The sequence below is a fragment of the Oreochromis niloticus genome, linkage group LG9 (assembly GCF_001858045.2).
Source record: "Oreochromis niloticus isolate F11D_XX linkage group LG9, O_niloticus_UMD_NMBU, whole genome shotgun sequence".
NCBI classification, from domain to species: Eukaryota; Metazoa; Chordata; class Actinopteri; order Cichliformes; family Cichlidae; genus Oreochromis; species Oreochromis niloticus.
This window is the reverse complement of record NC_031974.2, coordinates 32,987,439-33,008,800: the sequence shown is the minus strand read 5'-3', so window position 1 is coordinate 33,008,800 and position 21,362 is coordinate 32,987,439. Positions and strand designations below refer to the sequence as shown.

The window sequence follows — 21,362 nt, the reverse complement described above, 5'->3', positions numbered from 1 at the left end:
CTGACTGTTCCACCTGAAGACCAGAAACCTGACAGTCAGCAGAGAGGTCCTAATGCTGCCCAAGCTGAAAATCCAGCACTGATATTATTTGGGAAGATTGTCGTGTCGATACAAACTGTGATCAAAATATTGGCCAGTGATCGGGCTATTTCAAACGGGATTAAATTGTTGTATAATTGAGTTTGCTTGCACAAAACTGGTGTTCAGAACAGCATTTATTCTAATTCAGAACAATGACTAAAGCCACAGATTGTGAATAAAACACGGAGATCATAATTTACAAAATGAACATGGCATCGTTTTCAGTTGGATTTGAAACTTCCAAATGAGACTGTTCACTGTAAAGTATTATATCTGTATGTCACACAGACGATAACAGCATTTCAAAAAGTTAAGACCTGAGATTGAGACTTCTTAAAGAGTTTCTCTGGTGTCTCTGTGAGCATTATCTTCTTCTACAAAAATAACAGTCACTCGAGAGAGTCTCCAAACACATTTAAAAGCCATTAGAAAGGCAGCATTTCAAGCTAGACATGCCCATTATAATGAGGGAAAAGGCCTTTAAGGGACACAAAGCTATTTTTCAGTAGAAGGCTGCACATGTGAGGTTTGCATCAGAGGACTTTTTATGAGAGCCTTGGATAAAGGAGAGTCAAGAAGGATATGCTTTCTTGGGTGGCATAAATAATTTAAATTAAGGTAACAAGATTTTTGCTGCCTGGCAGATTCTTATTTGTGGATCTGAAGAAGAAACGAAACAGCTCAACTTTTTTTGGTCATTTTTATTGTAGAGTTTCCTCATGAAGGCCATGAATGATAAATCTTCCCCAAGGACTTCAGGCTATGATAAGGGAAGAACACCGTATTGCTGCAGTGAAAGACGTGACTCCTGTAATTAGTTTTTGGTCGGTGAGTCACACTTCAGCCCACACTGTACCTAGAACTGGCCCAACTCCTAAGAAACTGCTTTCAATGCTACAAAATGTAATTTTGTATATAAATGATGACAGTTTGTTTTGTGTTAGTGTAGAATATGGACACAGAGTCACGTCTTTAATGATCACCACGTGAAAAAAGAGGCTGTGCAATAATCACAAAACTGTGTAAGACAAAGACTAAACTTTGAGTCTGAGGCTCTAAATCTATGCCAGGGAAAATTAATAACGAGCAGCATCCACCAGCTCCAGCCAAACGTCTTCACCTCTCTTACTGATCGTTGCCTTGTCAGGAACTGTTTGCTGATGTGTTGTGAACTCCCAGTGAGCAACTTCAGTTTCTGAACTGTCTCAGTCAGTATTCACAGCCTGGCTCATCTGCGACTCAGTGCCAATGTTTTGGGAGAAGGTAATGTGTCATACATTGTCCCTATGATGAATGAATGAATGAAATTAAACCCACGTCTGTGCACTGGGTCAATTTTTCTTTCTAAGTGTTCTTCATTAAACTTGATTATGAAAAAGTCCCAGGAGGAAGAGATGGTAGACGGCCATTATTCCCTGTAAATTACGTCTACAAAGAGGTTCACAGAGGGGATGTGTAGTAATTCCCCTCTCAAATAGTGATTTATAAGTCATTTTATCATCACTGGCAAGACATGCATCTGCCACACCCCGACATTTCTGCACATCACATTCCAATTCAGCTTTGCCCGTTGATACCACGTCTCCCGTATCGGGCTCGAGTCCGTGGAATTAGTTTGCAGACTCATGAGTCATTGTTATTGGAAAATGTGTCCCTGTTTCAATTGTCGAGCTGTAACTTGCTTATGGGGATACGATTATTTTTGATTGAGTGCACATTTCGGTGTATGTCTGTGGGTGTTTACTTTTCAACACTGTGCAAACTTATAAAGTCCAGAAAAGAAAACGAAAGAGAAAAACAAGATGAATTTTTAAACCACACTTGAAGGAATATTCAGTTTTATTTATACAGCACCAAATCACAACAACAGTCACCTCAAGGTGCTGTGTATTGTAAGGTGGACCCTACAATACACAGAAAAACCCAACAAGCACTTTGGCGACAGTGGGAAGGAAAAACTCCTTTTTAATAGGAAGAAACCTGCGGCAGAACCAGCTCAGGGAGGGGCGGGGCCATCTTTTTTAGGATCGAATAATTCCTTCAAACAACAAGTCAAACGGATAAAACAACAAAAAAAGATATTGTTGCCCACTAAAAATGAGAACTTTGTGACACAGAGCTCTCACACAGCAAGTTTTCTTTTTAAAGATAGTTAAAAATAAACGATACAGTGTCTGTGCTGCAACGCCTCCAATAAAGACTAGACAAGCAAAAGCTCAATGAAATGTTGACACGTCTTTATGTTACACTGACGGTCGAGCTTTTGTGGCAGCAGATTTTCCAAACCTCCGTCAGTCACGTCATAGTACAATCAAGAGTACCTCTGCTAATTTTCCCAGCCTGTCGTGACCATCAGTGAATGTTGGGCTCCTGAATGGAAACGTCTGCTTTAAGCGCACCCTATCATAGCCTCTCCCCCGTTCCTCCACAAAAGAGACACATCATCAATCAAAGCTGTCCATCTTGAATCCAACAGGCTGTTCTCGCAGCAGACTCAAACGGTGGACAGACCTGTTCAGGTATTCATGGAAACACTGAAAATCAGTTGTGTAGATGCATCTGAGAGCCTGTCTGTATGAATTAGTGGCAGCAGCAGCCCTCAGGGGCTCATAAAGTTTGATGGGTTTGTCTGGCTGCAATAAGCACTAAGCAATGCAAAGGCAGAGATGAGTGTGTGTATACTGTATTTGTGTACATTCTGCACGTCCTTTCCAGGCAGTTGAGTAAATGGTTTTCAGTCTGTGGCTGAAAGAACTGAGAAGATGTTCTTTTTTCCAGGCTGTTTAAGGTAAAGCGCTCACCTCCCTGACACTGTTTGAGCAGGGCTGAAAGAATGTAATTATTCTTTACCTATAAGACACACAACCACATGAAGAGGACATATGGTGTACTTTTGATGCAGATGTGCTGTATCTGCAAAATGACAATATAATACCTCAGCCAAAGGAAACCAGGCTGAGAGAGGGAATACAATAGAAGCACCAGGAAGGAATGTCACAGGCCGCTCCTGTGTGTCTTCAGACATTGTCTAGTGGAAAAGAAAAGGAAGGTGGACAGCAGAAGAGTCAGCAGGTAGCGCATAAAAACTCGGTGACTCATGGTTTAAGCTGCTCGGTGTTTAGGACACAGCTGGACATGAAAGAAAGCCGGCATTATTCTAACAGGGAAGGGGTGAGGAGCTGTATTATTACACTGCAGGCATTCACAGAGGAAAGTGCAAGAGATGGCAGTATTCAGAAGCAGAGGGCAATGTGCAGAAATTAAACAAGGGTAATGGTGGGCAGCTATACACAGCACGTAACATTTCTTCTCATTCTGCTTACTGCACACTTCTCTCAAAGGTGCTGTCAGCGCTATGACTGTCCCCAGCGACCTGCTGCTGTCTGTTGTTTTATTTGTGACTGTGACAAGTAGAACTGAATTAGTGTGAAAATGGAAAAATGTGCACAAATCTACAAAAATCCAACATCTTTAATATTAAGTGACGGATACAAAACATTATCTTACATTATAACCTACAGTAATAAGTGTCTAACACTACCTGCTGACATTGACAGCATTATGTAGAATTGAACAGGTGGAACTGCACATACATGTTGTGTTTATGAGGCTAAATTCATGGTTGTTAGGTTTGCACTACTACTAGCAACTTACTAAGATTCTACTTTAAAAGAATGTCACAGTTATTTGAATTTTTTTCGCCAGTTACCAGATGGCTGAGAAAGTACAGCTGAAGGAGTTTGGTGTATCCTCTGGACAGAGGGAGGAGGGCAAGGAGCACTACGGCTGTGATGTTTGCTTTGAGAGCATTGATCTCCAAGAGACGGTCAGAAGCTGTGGTCTGTGTCTTTGTGGATCTGGAGCATATAATAGTCCCAAGAGGGCAACTGTGGTACTGCATGAGAAGTATTTGAGGGCGGTGCAGGCTACACAGCGTATGGTGATGTCCATGGGTTATAGACAGCAGAAGTTTTAAAGTATTAAAAACAAATATGTATTGTCTTTAACACTTCATGACCTACAGCAGGGGTGTCAAACATTGTGGTCCGAGGGCCAGAATCGGCCCAGCAAAGACTCCAGTCCGGTCCTCCGGGTGTCTTTGGGATCTGTGAACGAGGGCATACACTTTCATCTTTTAACTGTATTTTCATAAAGTTTACAACTTGTCCTACTGATGAAGACCTCCCCCACCAAAGTAATAGATAAAGAATTAAATGACAGTTTCTGTTTTTTCCACTATTAACAATAGAAAGTTCTTTTTTCTCTCTTTTTTTTTAGAATGTGCTCGCTGTAAAATTAAAGAATGAATTATTTAACAAAAACCTTTATTACAGTCATGGGGCAGTCGGGTAGTGAGCTATCAGAACATTTTATGTAATTTTACACTTTTATTTTTTACAGTTTAAGGCCAAAGAGTCGTGACAGTGCTCTTTTATTAAACAGAGCAGCATTTCTTTACCATGTAGTAAAACTGAGAAGTGCTCGTGAAATTGCACTCCCTTGTCTTATATTGAGATATCACAGGGATGTCCACAGACAGTAAGGGGATTTTTACTGGTCCGGCCCACTTAAGACCAAAGTGCGCTGTATGTGGCCCCCGATGTAAAGTGGCTCTTCGTGTTAAGTATGTTTAAAGAAGTGTTGGAAAAAAGGTAAAAGTGGGAAAATTGCACAGTTGTTATGGCAACTTTCACTCAGGCAAGCAAAGATTGAAGGGAAAATGATGAACGTAGCTTAAAATGAAGCCAGTGACGAGGTGCCTTAATCTGAGGTGAAATCACCCCTCAGCAAAAATATGGTCCCTATTATATGCGCTCGCTGTTCCTTCAATACTCAGTCACGGCCAACTCTCATTTATAAATTGTCCGTTTTGATGATGGACAAAACCCTGAGCTGTGCAGTGTGTATACAATATGCAGCAGCCTACTTCCTGGCGACTGTGTCCTGTTATTAGTTTTAAGCCTGTTTTATTTTGTAATAACCTGTAAAGGTATGTGTCCATACAACACCACAATATATATAAATAATACATATTTATCACATTAGTTTATTAATCAGTGACATTTGTATTCCAACATGGGATCAGGATTGCAGTAAATATAAAGTCAACTCTCCATAATGTCCGTTGGAGGTAATCAAAAGCTCCCCAGCTGTCTCTGACTGCTTCTTCCTTTCTCCCCATAATTTCCCTCTAATGAGCTTTTGAAGCCAGCGAGGAGAGAGCTGATGCACAAGCTGATTAAAGGCAAACTTTCAGGAGGAAAACACTATTTCCTATTCCCACTGACACACATGATGCCACACATGCACGCACGCACACAAACACACATATATGTATGATTTTAGCTGCACATACAGACCTGCCAACACAGACTGAATAATTCACCAGGACGAGACCTTGAGGGCCCTTTAATCTGCCCGTGTGTGTGTGTGTGTGTGTGTGCTATCTATTTGTTTGTGAGTGATTGAGCATGTATCTGAGACTGTGCGTATGTGCTAGGAATCTCCCTGAATACTGTGAGTAGGCAGACAGGGAGGGAAACCCATGTGTTAGAAGTAGAAGTCAACACACCAGCTCGTTGCCTGCTAGCTACAGAGGAAGCGAGATAAGGAAAGAGTGAGCGAGATTAGGGGACAGAGAAATGTGAACAGAGAAAAACAGGGAGAAAAAATATCAAGAAAAACAAGGAAGGGGGGAGAAAAAAGAGAACGAAGCAGACGTATGCTGACAAAAATCATTCAGACAGGCTGCAGAGATTTTTATGCTTCTACCCATTCCTAACTGTGCAATTGCCATGGAAACGAGAAATATGACACATGCTAAATTGTCAAACATGGAGCGCTGACACTCACAATAAATTCGGACTAAATGTAGGACCCTTCATATTCCACAATACCTCTTTGCATCCCACAGGCACCAGACTGTAAGTCTGTATTATGCCAGAGTCAGACCCATTCTTCTGTCTGTTATGAAGGTTACTGTTACATCATATTCATGACTGAGACTCACGACAGACTTCAGGTTTCTAGACGTGCTTCCCGTCTCTCGCAACGTGCAAGATATCATCGGGAAAGAAGCACTACGCAGCGAGTTCTGAAAGAAGAACGTAAACAGACAAAAGCATCTGAAATGTGCCTTATGGCACCGCATGGCTTCCACTTAGCTACAGTTAGTGTTGCCATGGTTACAGTTTTACACAACTGAGCAGCTGAAAAAAAAAATCTCATGTTAGTGTCTCAGGATGTGATGCTGCATCCCAGGAGCAGCGTGAGTTTTGAAACACTACTGTATGTGCAGTAAAACGTCGTGTGCTACGCTCGCGCTTACTCCCGAGCAAAAGTGGCGCCCTAAATGATCGAGTCCTTTCAGAATCTGACCACCTGGCAGCCATCATGGAATTTATTTGTGGCGTTTAACCCTGAAAGAAGTGTCTCATACATTTCAACAGAAGAGTCTTCCTATACGCCATGTCCATCTTGTGTAACGCCTCTGATACTTTGTAGCCTAAAGCCCACATTTGAATTCTTTTGAACTGATTGAATGAAAATTCAAACAAAATAGAAACACTCTCAGAAATCTCACAGAAACCCTCCAGATTTTAATTTTGTATTCTATGTTTTTCATCTTTAGCTATCATTCTTAGGCCACATTCATCTTTTTTCTCTTTCTTAAGCTGACCTCTTATTTACAATTATAAAATGCAGCTGCCATCACTCCACAGTTCAGTCGTTTTTGTCCTTGCAGATCTAAGCAGAGTATTATTTGTTGTAGAAATCCTTCTTGTTCAGACAAGCCACTCAAAGAAATGTTTCTACTGTGTTCCCGGTGTAAGTGATGGAAGAAATACACACTTCAGGTCCTGTTTAAAAATCTCCACCAAAATAACTTAATGGAAAAAAACCTTTTACTCCATCCATTTTTTTCTTTTTCAGGACCACCTGTGCAGCACTCTAAGGAGAAACGACCACAACTATTTGTTCACAGACGGCTATTCCAGCTCTTCTGTTGGGAAACAACAGTATTCCCAAACCAGATGAGAGATATAATCTCTACAGCACAGCCTGAATCTGCCCCGGTGTCTCCTCTCAGTTGGATATGTCTGAAAATCTACACCAAGGAGACGGTCAGGAGGCGTTCAGGTCAGCTGCTCAACACAAGTCAATTAGTTTGATGTAGACGAGTAGCAGCCCTACTCTGAGCCCTTCCTAAATGACTGAGCTCTTTATCCTGGGACAGCTGGCATTCACAGTCTTATGTGGTCACCAACAGTTCTTCTCTATAGGTAAGGGTAGGAACGCAGATCAGCAGGTAACTAGACAGCTTCCCTTTCACACTCAGTGCTCTCTTAACTACGACAGACTGATACAGCATCCGCAACACTCCTGACACCGTACCAATCCATCTGTCAATTTCACAGTCCCTCCTTCACTCATAAAAAAGACCCTGAGATACTTGAATTTATCCATTTGCAACTCATTCACAAACTACAGTGGATATTCCACCCTTTTCTGACAGAGAAGCAGGAGATGGAGATTTGGAGATGTTTGTTTTATTCCCAGCAACTTCAGGCTGTGTTGCAGATACACCAGAGTAGGCTGGAGGCTGCTGTTTGATGACACGAACAGAATCAGATCATCTGCAAAAAAAGAAGTGAAGTGAGAATCTGACAGCCTCGGGCTGCCCTGCGAACATTTGTCTATAACTATTGAGAAACAGAATTGGTGAGAAAGGCCAGCCTAGCCAGCCCCCCCCAAGAAATGCTGTCAGGTCTACAAAACACATGCAGACTGGTTGGGCAAACTGTCACAGCTTTGAATACCGCTGACAGGATAAGGATGGAGGTCCAGTGCTCCACGGCCAGGACAGAAACTGCACTGCTGAGCAGCTCTCTGCTCGTCTGCTGTGACTTTGACAAATAAATCTGACTCTCAAACATTCTTTCAAGTTGCTTTCTAAACAAAGAAAGAAAGTTACAGATCAAACGAACTGCTCCCATTGGTCCATTAATTATCATTTAGTTTTGTGCCAGGTAAAAACTATATGGCCCCACCCACAGTACTGACTCACTGCCTCCATGTACAGCATGATACATGTTAGACGATGACACGTTATCACCACTATTCTGTCACAGAAATGTCAACCTAACATTACCCAAAGATATTTTACATTACGAACACTAACTAAATGTTACTATCCTGAATGTGGCTCTTCAGTGTGGCTGAAACATTTTAACGTTAGAACAGCTCATGTGAGCGTACTAACTCAGACTGCTGAGGTCATAGCTCCAATTTTCCACAGAAAGACGATTGTCCTGTTTTCTGCATCAGAATTGTTTTTGTGGCGCCGCTGGTCTGAATTATAGAGAGCTTCAGAGAAATGATGACTAGGTATAACAGTCCACTGAGTCATACTCTATGAATTGTAAGGGGGTGTTTCTACCACAGTACTAGTATTTTCTTAGCAGCTTAGCAGCTGTTAGTGATAAAACAGGAGCTGCACTGAAAGGGAATGATGCATCCTCTTTTAAAAGTCCAAGGCCACAATACAAAAAAGATTTCCAGTATGACTTTAAAAGATATTCACCATTAGGGACCAAATGGGGTTATATTAGGAACGTTCCCACCCAGCGTCTAACTTTCAGCTTCTTTGTTAGAAAAAAGTAGATCGAGAATTAGATACAGAACAGGGATGGAGTTCAAATATTTCCGGCATGTAAACCGATCCAGCCTCCGGCTGTCAGCTCACAGGTGGCACATATTTCTGCCTGAGTCGGTAACCAGCTGATTGGTCAGTCAGTCAGCTGCACTTCCAGTCAGCTCCCACAGTGCCAGAAAAATAATGACATCTATCCCTCAACTGGCACTACAACACCTTTTGAAAAGGAAAATGCAGTCACAGCGCAATGGGTTATTCCAAGATTTACTTGTATTTTTGTCTCATTACAGATGCCGGCCTGACACTGTCAGCAACACACAAGCACACGCTGGTGGAGAAATGCTGATGTCATCAGTGTGAGACAGCTGACAGGAGGATGTGGGGGGGATCCTGTCATGTTTTGACGGCTAAAGCATTTGTTTCTGTCCACTTACGGTTGCATTTTTGGAACAGTTTCTAAACAGCGTCCATAAATAATAAATTTCCAGGAATGAGTTTTTATTTATTTACTGAACAGAAAAGTGTTGACAAGACTAGCAGTTAGCACAGTGTTTCTGTGTCAGCGAGAGACACGGCACCACAGCACACACTCTGGAGACCCAGCAGAGCACAGATGCCAAGGACAGCCACTCATTTATTTCAAAATATAAATTGCATATGAGTTGGCTCTGGACCATAGGCAGTAGGTTTCCTGAGCTCAGTACACTGTATGTCAGGAAAACAAAGAGACAAACAACAACTAACTAACAAGATATAAACCTCATAAAGCTTCAGTGCTTCAGTGCATTTAGTGAGGACCCAGAGAATCAACAGTCTGCACATGTGAACAGTTCAGCCAGCGATTCCTCTTTGGTGACGATGCAATAATTGAAGGCTGTTGATTTCAGCCTGGAAACAGATGTTTCTTCTCTCCTTAATATGATGTAAACTTTAACCCATTTCACATCATTTTTTCAAATCTCATTAATGGTAATTATGGCTATTTAAATAAACAGTAATTATCCTTAATGTGAGCAGTCTATTAGAGTCTTAAAGGCAGCCTACCTGCAATAATTTCTCGGGCTGAAAAAGTACCAGAAACTGAAGTTCCTCAAATAGCCACATATTCACTTTATTCTGTAAACTTTCTTTGTGCACTTGAGCCACTCTGATGTCCAGTTTACAATCACATGATTCATGTCGTTGAACTTTGGGAAGCTGTGGGAGCACCCACACATTCTTACCTGTGTGGGAGCAGAGAGAACATGGGATCGCTGCACAGCCCCCATCGATCAGGAGGTTCACAGTTCAGTTAGTGACAATGCTAACCACTGAACTGCAGAACTGCTCATACTGCAAAGTAGCCGCATTTAAAACTGCAGGTTATGAGCATTTCAGTGTGACAAAGCAAAAGGAGACAGCAGGGGTTTTATACATGCTCAGGTCGCAGCTTTCAGTTTCATTCATCATATTTGTATTTTTAATCCACCACTAAATGTTTAAATGCTTACTGTAGCACCTCACATCTAACTTTAACAGCAACAGAAATAGTCCGGTGCACATTCCAGATTAATGCATTTCTAAGGTCATCTGACCGAAATCTCCAATCTCCTCCTGAACAGCTGGGATTCGGTCATGCAGCGTGGAACTTTTCAGAGTTCCAGTCCCCAACAGTCGTTAGGAGTGATAATCCCGTAATCACTGCCATCCTTAATGGGCTGTTTCGCTCTGAAGTGTCTCAGGCTACAGTGTGTACCGCGTCTCCCTGTGCCTTAATGAAGTTATGCAGATTTATGCAAATGAGGTCTAATCCCCGGACACTGGGGACTCCGGGGTCCTTAAGTCGGTTAGCTGGCCTTTTCTGTGCCACCACTCTTGAGGTGGCACAGTGAATGAGAGAGGAAGTCCAAATGAGCAAGAGAAGACAAAGCAAGAGTAGATGAGAGGTGTGTGGTGAAGTTTTGGAGGAAACCCGTAGGAGGGTGACTTGATGAATGGGAGGGTGAGAGAGAAAGGGCAGCTGCCAGGAGATAAAACAGTGACAGATTGAGGCACAGGCAAAGGGCTGAGAAGGAGAGCAAAGCACTGGGATCTACCAAGAACACAGACAGGCGCGCTGGGCTATGTTTCGCCTGTATGCAGTGATATTTTTGGATTTAGAAAGATAGGCGGTGCACTCCCTCAGAGCTGTTCTCCAGAAAAATCTGAAACATGTGTTGATAACAACAGCCATATCTGAGGATGAATTCCACCTGAATAAGAAATGTTTCTGTAGTGCTTCTTGTTTCTATAAATGAGCAGTTCTTGTAAATCAATATTCCCTGACCTCCTTTCTAAGGCTCCTCTGCATTTCATATCAAAGACTTGCAATCTGCAGACTCACACCTGCTGAGATTTTTGCAGCATTATAGGAAACAGCTGTGCTCTGTGACAAAACCTGCAATTGATTGAAATGCATAACTCCATATTTCACATGATGCACTGTGTTCTATCATACTGACCGAAGCTACACAGCTGCATTATTGCCTCCAAAGGCAAACATGGGTAGCATAGTAAGGTCAAAATACATTATTCCAGCAAACTAATTCAAAGCAGATATGACTGAATCCTGCAGTTGGGAACTATGTTTATATATGCTGTTTTTGCAACATGGAAACAGAAGTGACAGAATCCCAAACATGGAAAGGGCTGCAGCGAGAAACGCTTAAAAGAAGCAGCCGATTCATCAGCGCTGACAACATATGGGCAATGTGGTAATGTGTGTTTTAATCACATGATTCATATCATTTTAAACATACATGGTAGTAGTATCCATTTACTGTTAGCTTGACATGTTATTGTCTCCTCAAAAATACTTTGGATACATTTTGTGAGCTTTGGCAGCAATTTTGTTTTTCTATTTTTATTGTGTTCTGTCTGCTTTTGCAGTTTTTTCTGTTTGGAGGTGTTTGAACAAACAAATAACAAATAAAATCATAATCTCAGAGTTAACAAGACAGTACATGCAGGCTGAACTGCATAGTTTGCAAAATTGTGGTGCAGTTTACAGTAAAAGCCCATTTTGAATTAGCAATGATGAGGCAGTAATTGTAAAGTCCAACTGTCATTATCTCAAATATATTTTCAGAACCAATACTCTACATTAAGGATAAGGATGCTTTAATTACAGTTGTTTCCTGCTTTTTAAGGCTAACAGAGGGAATCACAGTAAAACTTAAGCACAGATCTACTTTGAAATGTTGACTTTGTTTTCAGTTCAGCCTGTTTCACAGACTTCTGATCCAGTTGTAACTGAACGATGACAGAATGACATCCATTCAGTCTAAACTATCAGTCTGAGTGTTTACTGAAATACTCAGCCCACAAAGAAATACATGAAATGTGTCCATGGTGAAAAACTCCCGAGTGGGATTTAGTCTGGTGTCGTTTCTTCTTTAGTCATCTTTGCTTTTGTCTCAGGAGTTTGACATCAAGGTGAGGGATAAACTTCCTGATTACCTCTGAGCTTTACCTGACTGGCTGCTGTTGGTGCACTCAGGCTTGGCTCATGTTTTCATCTTGGCATGAGGAAAAAAGCACAGTAGGGAAGCATCGTTTGATGCGTTAGTCTTCGGGGCACTACTTTTTTCGTTTCTAATGAAAGGCACTACCAATTAAAAGCCGATGATGTAGAAGGAGATGGAGTCCTCCCAGACCCTCGTGTCATGATCTGAGAAGCAGACTGTGAGCTTGTTTTTCTCAATCACTGTGTAGCTCCGAACGTTCAACCCGGAATTTAAAAACTGTGTGTGTGTGTGTGTGTGTGTGTAAAATGTTTCAAGTCAGCTTGTCATAAGTTCATGTTTTCACAGGGAGCCCAGCATGCTTACAGCTTTATTGACTGGTAAACTGATTATGATGAAACTACAACGCAACTCAAGCCATTAACGCAGAAAAACACAAACACGTAACACTGCAGCATTTGACCTCGTGCCCAACTGCAGAATCTGTCCTTAGTAGGTCTCAAAATAAAACACAACCTCGGGGAACAAAAAAATAGTTACCAAAGATTGGGCCGAAAGGCAGAAACATGGTGTGAAAAACTAAGTTCACCTTTTTCGCTTCAGGAAAAGAGAAATTAACAGCTGAAAGCGAGATGTTGCTAACCAAATGCATTTGATTAACTGATCATCGGTAAGTGTGAGCTCCTCTAAAAGTCTGCTGGTGTGGTGCATTCAGGTGTGCGGTGACTTAATGCCAAGCAGGGAAAATCAGCAATGATCTTAGAGAAGCAGCTGCTGCTACCCATCAATCTTGGAAAGGTTATAAGCCCATTTCCAAACCATTTAAAGTCCATCATTCCACAGTATGGAAGGCTATTCAAGTGGAAAACATTCAAAATAGTTTCCAATCATCCCAAAAGTGGATGTCTTAGCAAATGTATCCTATGGTCAGACCGAGTGTTGCTCAGAGACGCTGTAAAAAACTACCCAAGAGCAACATCCCAAACTCTGTTGGCCTTTAAAACGTTAATATTAATTACAGTGCAACAAAAAAAAGACTGAAGAAGTATGATTTATATCAAAGGGTTGCCAGGTGAGCCTCTCTTCTCTTTAAACAGAACGTGACAGCATGCCTTAGGTTTGAAAAGTTGCATCTGATCAAACTTTTGGAACAATTAGTCCAAAGTGGGGCTGTTTGGCCATAATGTACAGTTCCAAGTCTGTTCTGTATACCAAAGTAATCTATAATCAAAAGTAAGGCCGTCTGTGTGACAGTCATGATTGGCCCAAACAACAGGATAATGATCCCAAGGATATCAACAAATCTCATCAAGCCATATTTTATGTTTAATGTTTAAACAGGAGTGTTAATGTAACTGTTAATACAACTGTTTCATTGCTGCATTATAATACAACCATTGCTTATAAATGTGTTGAGTTTCTTGCAGAAAAACGAGGCGATAAAGGTGAATCTTTGCTAAGATTGAATTTGTTACAAATGTGTTTTTGAGCTGAGATGGATCGAATTCCAGGGAGCAGCTGTAGCAGTGAGGATGTTCACAGTGAGTGTAACAAACTCCTCTCCATCCTTAACAACAAGCAGCAGTGTGAGTTTAAATGTACTACACCTTACTATTCTAAAACTTGACTGTGGTGTCAGGTAGCTGCCACCACCAAAACAACCATATTTCTGTGCGAGCGTGGGCGGCAGAATCTGAGTGAAGCTGCTCATTATAAAACCCAAAAGGAGGATAAGGGTGAAATCACATGTTGCGCAAAAGACAAATAATTGTTTCGACCTCATTTCAACAAGGAGACGCACAAGCTGGAGAGAATGGCTGCACACCCTCTTCCCCCTCAGCACCCCCAGCAGGTACCATGTTGCTTCGCTGAATACGTGCCCACATAATGCCAGAAGGCAGTTAGGCGTGGCGGCACAATGGGCATCTGTGGAGAGAGGAGAAGGGTGGAGGGAGATGGAGGAAGTGCTGGTTGTCAGCTGAGACGAGGAGCAGTAAGGAGGAAGGAGCAAGTTGGAGATCGAGGGCAGCGAGAGAGGAGAGTGTTTACAAGCTCCAGGAGTTTACAAGTACACGAGTGTGCTCGTGTACTGTGCGCGTGTTCTTTTGTGTGCCCGCTCAGTAACGTGTGTGGGTGTGCGTCTGTGTGTGTGTGTGAACGAGAGAGAAAGGAAGACAAGAGACAAAGAGAGTGTGAGTGAGAGACGAGTGATTTCACACCAGCAAAGTGCAATCTCGAGGCTCTGACTCACTCCTGACTCCAGCAGCAGTGGAGCTGCGTTGCTGTGTTTACACCCTCAGAATGAAACAGATGGAGCAGAAGAATAAAGTGAACCACCAGAGAAGACCCTGGTCTTTCTGTTTATTTTGGACTCTTTAACTATTGCAAATATTGAAGTCTTTTTGTAGGTAATTTTTAATATTGTTGAATTTTCTAATATCATTTTCTAAACTCTGCATCTATAGGGAAACAGGCTACATTTGTTCTGTATCGCTGTCACAGCCATCCAAGAAGAAAGCCTGCAGATGGAGCGCTCACATGTCCGATCACAGCCTGATCCATGTATTCAAGCCATATGTTGTTGTGGGTGTATGTAACATTTCTGTCTTCCTGCCCTGGAGCATCTAGACTCTGTGCAAAGTGTAAGCTTGAGTGGAAATCATCAAAGCTCAGAGAAACACGGAGCTCATGGACGCTCAGGTGGCTGACCTGCTGTCACCGGCTAACAAGCAAAAAGAGGCTCAACAGGCAAACTAAATTCTGTATACATTTTATTCTATTAATGCATGTTGTTTGTGTGTCAAGTCAGTTCCTTAAAAGTGGAAAGGTTGATGGAAATCTGTATTAATGGCTCTTCTGAAGAATCTGACTTTGCAAATTTAAGAAAATGAGGAAGCTACTGCAGCCTGTCGTCTGCACTGTCAATCTGAGGTAAGCAGCAGTTTAGGATTCTACAAAATGTAACAACATGGAAGCACCGACAGTGCTTCTTCTAACGGTCAGCTGAGGCTGGCTCCAAAGGTGAGTCAGTCCAACGAGACTCGCCTGTTAAACCTAACAGAACTCAAAAGTTTGTGTGTTTTTACAGGTAATCACAGGGTTGGATTTGGTTAACTTTTAAAGGTGAGGGAATGGACACCTGGAAAGTGATGCTAGAGTCTAATTATCAGTAACTATGTATGAATACAACATCAGTAACATCTGACTTTAAAGGGCAGTAGAAAATATAAACTGGTTTATCAGCCTGATCGAGTGTTACTCTACACAACTATCTGATACTCTGATTACAAATATATTTTATAATGTTTGTTGCAATGTAAAATATTTGACAATCAGTTCACAGCAGTGAAACTCCACGCTGGCTACATAGTGTCGTGGGTTACACACTTGCCTCACAAGCAAAAGCTCCCTGGTTTGTTCTGTAAATAAAAAAGCTGTCAAATGCAAATATGTGGAGTTAATGTGCAGATGAAAGTAGCTTTCAAGTTTCAATATAACAATGTATCCTGTATCAATCAGTGACAAATGCAGTCACAAACTTATCAGGTGGAAAACTGGTTTAAAATGCTTCAGTATTAATACGACAGCGACGTGTAATTGCTATATAGCCCATGCAATAGCAGCGAGCTATCGGACGCCTTCTCAAACAGGAAATGGTTCATATTTTCTTAAGAGATTTCAGAATATGGAGTTTGACTGACATTACATTCATTACATTAATATGAAAATATTTGTTATTTATATGTATGTAAAATCTGTAATGTGGAACACATCACTCAGCACAGTAGTGAGGCTCATTGCACAACAATGGCACAGAGGAACGCAATGTATCAGGATACAGACAGATTACATGTTAGCACATCATCGTTCTCCTGCATCTAAGTCCATACGTCTGATACGCTCATTATTGCTTCAGTTGTCTGTATTTAAAGGTCACTAAAGGTAGCTTCAGTCCAACCAGTTCACCTAAAACTAAAAACTAGAGCCAATTATCTGTCACCTCTGGCCCAGCGTTCAACACTGAAAGCAGTATGTGAAGGATGTAGACTGTAAAACTACCTGGTGCTTAATATAACAGTGCACTTGCACCTTTTCAAGCAGTCTGTGTGTGTGTGTACATGACAGTGGGTGGGAGTGTGGGTGGAGGAAACGGGGAGGTGGGGTTTCTATGGCAATGAAGTGTTTGTGCTTCAGCTGCAGAATGGCAACATCCTCCCTGGAGGACGGCGACTTTAAGAGTTGTAATCTGGCAAAGTCTTCTCTGAGGAGCGGCAAACAGACAACACCACGTGACCCAAAAGGTTGCTGCGACCTCCCGACTGAATCAAACGTGCTGTCAGGCCTTGTAGAAAAGGAGGCCCTGTCTGTGGGCGGATCCCGGGACAGACACAGCGATAGCCTGCATGCACAGAGGATCAGGGTACAGTAAGGAGAGAAGGTTGAAACCCGGGGATAATGGGACATTTACATGAGTTACGTGAGCTGGAAACCTTGACGGCTAAAAATGTCCTCGTGTGTTTGAACATCGTTTCCCGTTGACTTATCCTGTTATTGCCTTTAATTACGTTTAATGTTTCATCTAAATAGCGGTGTTCAGAATAAACAGAAAACCAGGATCAGTAAACATATTGTAGCCCATGAATTATACATTCTCTGTCAAGGCCACTTGGAAATGAGCACGTTTTCAAACAAACTACACACCCTTTGGCTCGAGAAACACAAGGTTTGGAAATATTTCGAGCCCTGTAATACTGGATATAAAGTAATGACTATAGCATTACATGAAACTGTACCTTTTATTTCACTTTTTTACAATAAAGGTTTGGGTGTACTAGCACACTGTCCTCATTATCTGAACCTTAGCCATGTGTAGACCCAGCTGTGTCATGTCATACATGACAGAATTTAATGTGTCTCTTTCTCTAGATTTTTGGTGCTAATAAGTAACTTTTCTAACTTATCTCGGTCAATTTCAGCAGTGATTATTACCTAGTGCTAAATTATAAAAATTAAATGTTAACAAAAAGTAAGAAACAAAAAAGTATTAAAAAGTATAGAAACAATGAAAGAATTTGATGTTTGAATTTCCACCATAAGTTTGTCATGATTGATGGTGCAACATTTACCTCTGTCTGCTATATTTGGCACTTTTATACTCCACATATAAGTGTGTGTGTATGTGTGTGTGTGTATTTGTATTAATATCTTTGTGGGGACCAAAATCCTGGTCCTCACAAGTTTGAAGGCATTTTTCAGGCTCAAAAGGTGGTTTTACTGTCAGGGTTACAAGTAGGTAATGTTTAGGTAAGGGTCAGGGTTAGGCTTTCATTTTTGATGGGTAGGGTTCGGGCAAGCAGCTAGTGAAAGCATTATGTCAATGAGATGTCCCCACAAGGATATGAATACATACACGTGTGTGTGTGTGTGTGTGTGTGTGTGTGTGTGTGTGTGTGTGTGTGTGACAAACATTTTGACTTTGGTTGATTTCAAACTTTGGAAGTGTTCATGTGAATATTTCCAACTGGAAATCTAATTTTTCTGATTATGATGACATCATGTGGATTATCTGTCACTCTGTTAGCAGACTTAAATCTGACACATGTAAGCTCTGGTACCTTGTGGAATACTTCGTATATGAACAACATAGTTGGACCTCACAATCATAGCAATCAGCACTTTCTAACGTTATAAAAATGTGCCTGACAGTGGTGTGCCCACCTTTGGTGTCTAATGAGCCTCACGTGATACATCTATAGCTCAAAATGACCTTTGACTGGCTCACATGTCTTTCTAACGGCCTGACAGGCCCCGCCTTTGTTGTAGCACGGCTCCTTTTCCTTAACGATCCTTAACGATCACGTTTGGGGGGCAGGGATAATTAAAAAAAACCTGGAAAGAGGTGGTCCTAGGATGTTTGGGAGAAATGTTTTCAGACTAATGGTGAAACAAACAAACAAACAACTCTGTCGACATGTTTCTATGTCTAGTTTCGATTATAGCACACGCGCTATGATGACCAAAACATGGGAAGGTTTCCCGCCTGTGCTCGCGGCTTTTTTATATTTGCTAAATGTCATATTTCACTCTAAGGCCAGCCACGAGACTGAAAGCCACGACAGCTGCATCTCCTCCAACGCTCAGCATCAGGCTTTGTGATATTAGCTCATTATTGTAGAAGCCATCCCACCTCAAAAACAAAAAAACCCTCTGCTCTGTTCTGTTCTGCCATGCTTCTTCTAGCATGAAGGCTGCTTCACCCTCACTGTGGTCCACATGAGATGGCTTTCTTCACTTACTGTATATCTGAGCAAAAAGAAGCAGCCGGATATTGAATGCTGATCAAATGAAGCCTCTTACAAAGAAAAAGCAAAGATCTTTACTTTGGATTAATTTCAGCTCTCAGTGCCTTTTCCTTCAACCACTTTAGGGCTTTCTTAACAGATCTTGTGGTCCATTTACACTCCTCCTCTGTGCCTCCCTGTTCATTGCCCACATCCGCTGGGCACTATCACAACAGCACCAGCAGCAGGCAGGGTTACCCCAGCCATAAGCCTTCAGCAGTCATAGAAAACAACCCTGGGGAGGCGTTCAGATAGCACCAATGTGAACTTCTTTGCCCTTCTCTCATAAACACGGGAAGCTTCCTGCCACACACTGAACCAAATGCAAATCCTCAGGAAAGAGACATTTAAGATATGAACACAGTGGAGTGAGTCGGCAGCGTTCCGGCGAACAGCTGAATATGTTCACCTTTGCAGAGTCATCCACGCTTATCAGGATGGAAAACTAAGCAGTGCAGGATTAATGTCAATTACCCAACTCCAACGTCAGTTATTCAACTCGACTGCACATGTGTGAGTTTCTTCTCAGCACCTCCGTGTGAGGAAAGAAGAACCTTATTTCATTTTCAGCTGCTGTCGTGACTGTTAGGAGTGCAGAGACACATCACTGGCTTTTCCAAAGCAGGCCTGTAAACTACCCAAGAGCAAGGTGCATGGTAGAAGGCAGGCAGCTCGTTTTCTGTGTTTAGACAGAGGGTTCCTGAGCAAAGACACTTTAATTCAGCCAACATCTGAATGTTTATCTTCTCCGCCCTGGAGAAACTGACATTTTAAAGAAGCATTTTAATCCCTTGCGTCAATATAGCCTTCACCAGCCTGGAAAATGAATGGCAATGACACACATCCACTCTTTTTCTTCCTCTGTATGCCACAGCCATCATCATCCTCATCTTCATCTGCCCCCAGGTGCAGAGAACGTGCTGCTCATGGCTGCAGAGGCACGTCTGAAGTCTGGTCACACGTTCGTGGTTGGAAACAACATGCATGATTTGCATCAAAGATAAAAGTGCCACAGGGAGGTGGGGACGGATGGAGACAGCTTTGAATTTCATGCCCACGGGCTCTTATGCAAAATTCATCGGTTCAGATATATTGTTTGTTTTTGAAGCTTGCTGGAGATCGATTAAACAGAGATTTGGAAGGCAAACGAAACCCAGAACTCAGGATGGTTTATTGGCGTGCAGTGATTACTGAGTATAAACACTGAGGATGAACCTGATTCCATGAAAGCAAGTGTACGTAAAGGAGGATTTGCAGATACTAACCTTTAAAAAGAGGCTCCAAGTGTAACTCAGGAGCGCATAAATCTACACAAGCTGCTGCTGCCGTGATCAGAAACATCTCATCTCAGGCTGTTCGGGTGAGCCTGAGCGGCATCCGTTAAAGTTTTGCTCGATTTCTGATTGGTTTCATTTATCACAGAGTTCCCACCCTGGTGACATGTCACGGCCATTAAGCATGCCTCAGGGAACACCATAATTGAGGCTAATTCTGGAAAACAACGTGTCACCTCAAAGTCTACATCATTAGGATGCTATTTCTAACAGCTCCGAGTCAGCAAATCAATCACTACCGCTGGGCCTCGATGAAAGCAAAGCAGGCTGTGGACGCTTGGATAAACATTCTGAAGGAGGAAAAACTAGATTCTTACTTTGACTGTCAAATTTCCTGATGATGGTATCCAGGAAGGTGTTCTGCGGAGCCACATGGCCCCTCCGGACTGGCATCTTCGCTGCGGTGGCCCCTGGGCTGCGAAAGACTTTGCGGGACTTTGAATAATATCACAGCGAGAGCGCAGTTCTCCAATCTCTGCAGCCGGGCGCACGACGCTCACGGCGCTCCCGGCATGGACGCTACAGCGCCAGGCTCAGCGGCGGGAATCTGGGGGCCAAAGTTTTCCCAAGTTTGGCCGCAGAGAAAGTGAAATCTCTTTCCACGAGAAAGTGAGGAAGAGGAGAGTTCTGGAAAAGGAGGCGCGCTGTAGGATCTGAGCCGTTTTTTACCCTCCAGTTTCCAGCCTCAGACGCGCGAGCGTGTCTGCTTGTGTCCCCCGAGGGGAGGGCCGCCTGTCAGGTGATGTTCCTCCTGCTCTCACACTCGCTGGAGCGCGGGGGACCACTCATCCTGCACTACAACCCGCTCCCGTGAAGCGAGCTTTCCGACGAACCTCTGTGGAGCCATGGCTCTGGCGCTGAGCTGCGCGTCTTTATTTCTCTCTCATCCCACCTCCTCCTCTTCGCCACCTGAAGCTCAGCGCGTTTCACTGGGGAGGGAAAGAACACCGGATTGGTTACATGAAAACAGCAGAGCTCAAGAACAGCAGCCCGAAGCGTCCTAGATCAGTGTTTTTTTTAGGAGGTGTTCACTGTATCTCTCTCCTCCTTCTCGCTGTGCGCTCTGCCAGATGACTTCAGCTCCACTGGCTTCTAACTGCGTCTCTTTTTAACCCTTTGCGCATCAGGAGCGAGATAGCCAACCTCTGATGGATGGAGGAGAAGGAGCGCGCTCTCGGCCATCCCTGCTCTCCTCACCCCAGAAAGAAACTGCTTATTACACCTCCAAGAGCTTTTCAGTTTGGGGATTTTGGTCGTTGAAAATGTGGCCCAGATATCATTAAAGAGCACTGCAACTGATTTAAATGACTCAAAACAAGATCATTTGTCACAAAAATGATCTTGTAATGAATGTGTGTTGCAGGTGATGGTGGGTAGAGCTCTGAAAGGCTGCCGTTGTTAACAGGTGTTCGGCTTTGTGCTGCATTACCTGTCCTCAGTAGCTATGGGAGGGATTCAGTTTACATCC

General features: G+C 42.6%; 1 protein-coding gene across 1 annotated transcript in view; it reads right to left on the bottom strand.

The window, feature by feature from the left end:
* kcnh2b (potassium voltage-gated channel, subfamily H (eag-related), member 2b) overlaps nt 1-21,362 on the bottom strand; it is a 238,851-nt gene that overhangs the window by 215,304 nt on the left and 2,185 nt on the right. Inside the window, exon 2 of the mRNA XM_019362965.2 lies at nt 20,212-20,823. Within this exon, the coding sequence (XP_019218510.1) occupies nt 20,212-20,287 (76 nt within the window). The 5' untranslated portion in view covers nt 20,288-20,823. The remainder of the gene's footprint in view (nt 1-20,211; nt 20,824-21,362) is intronic.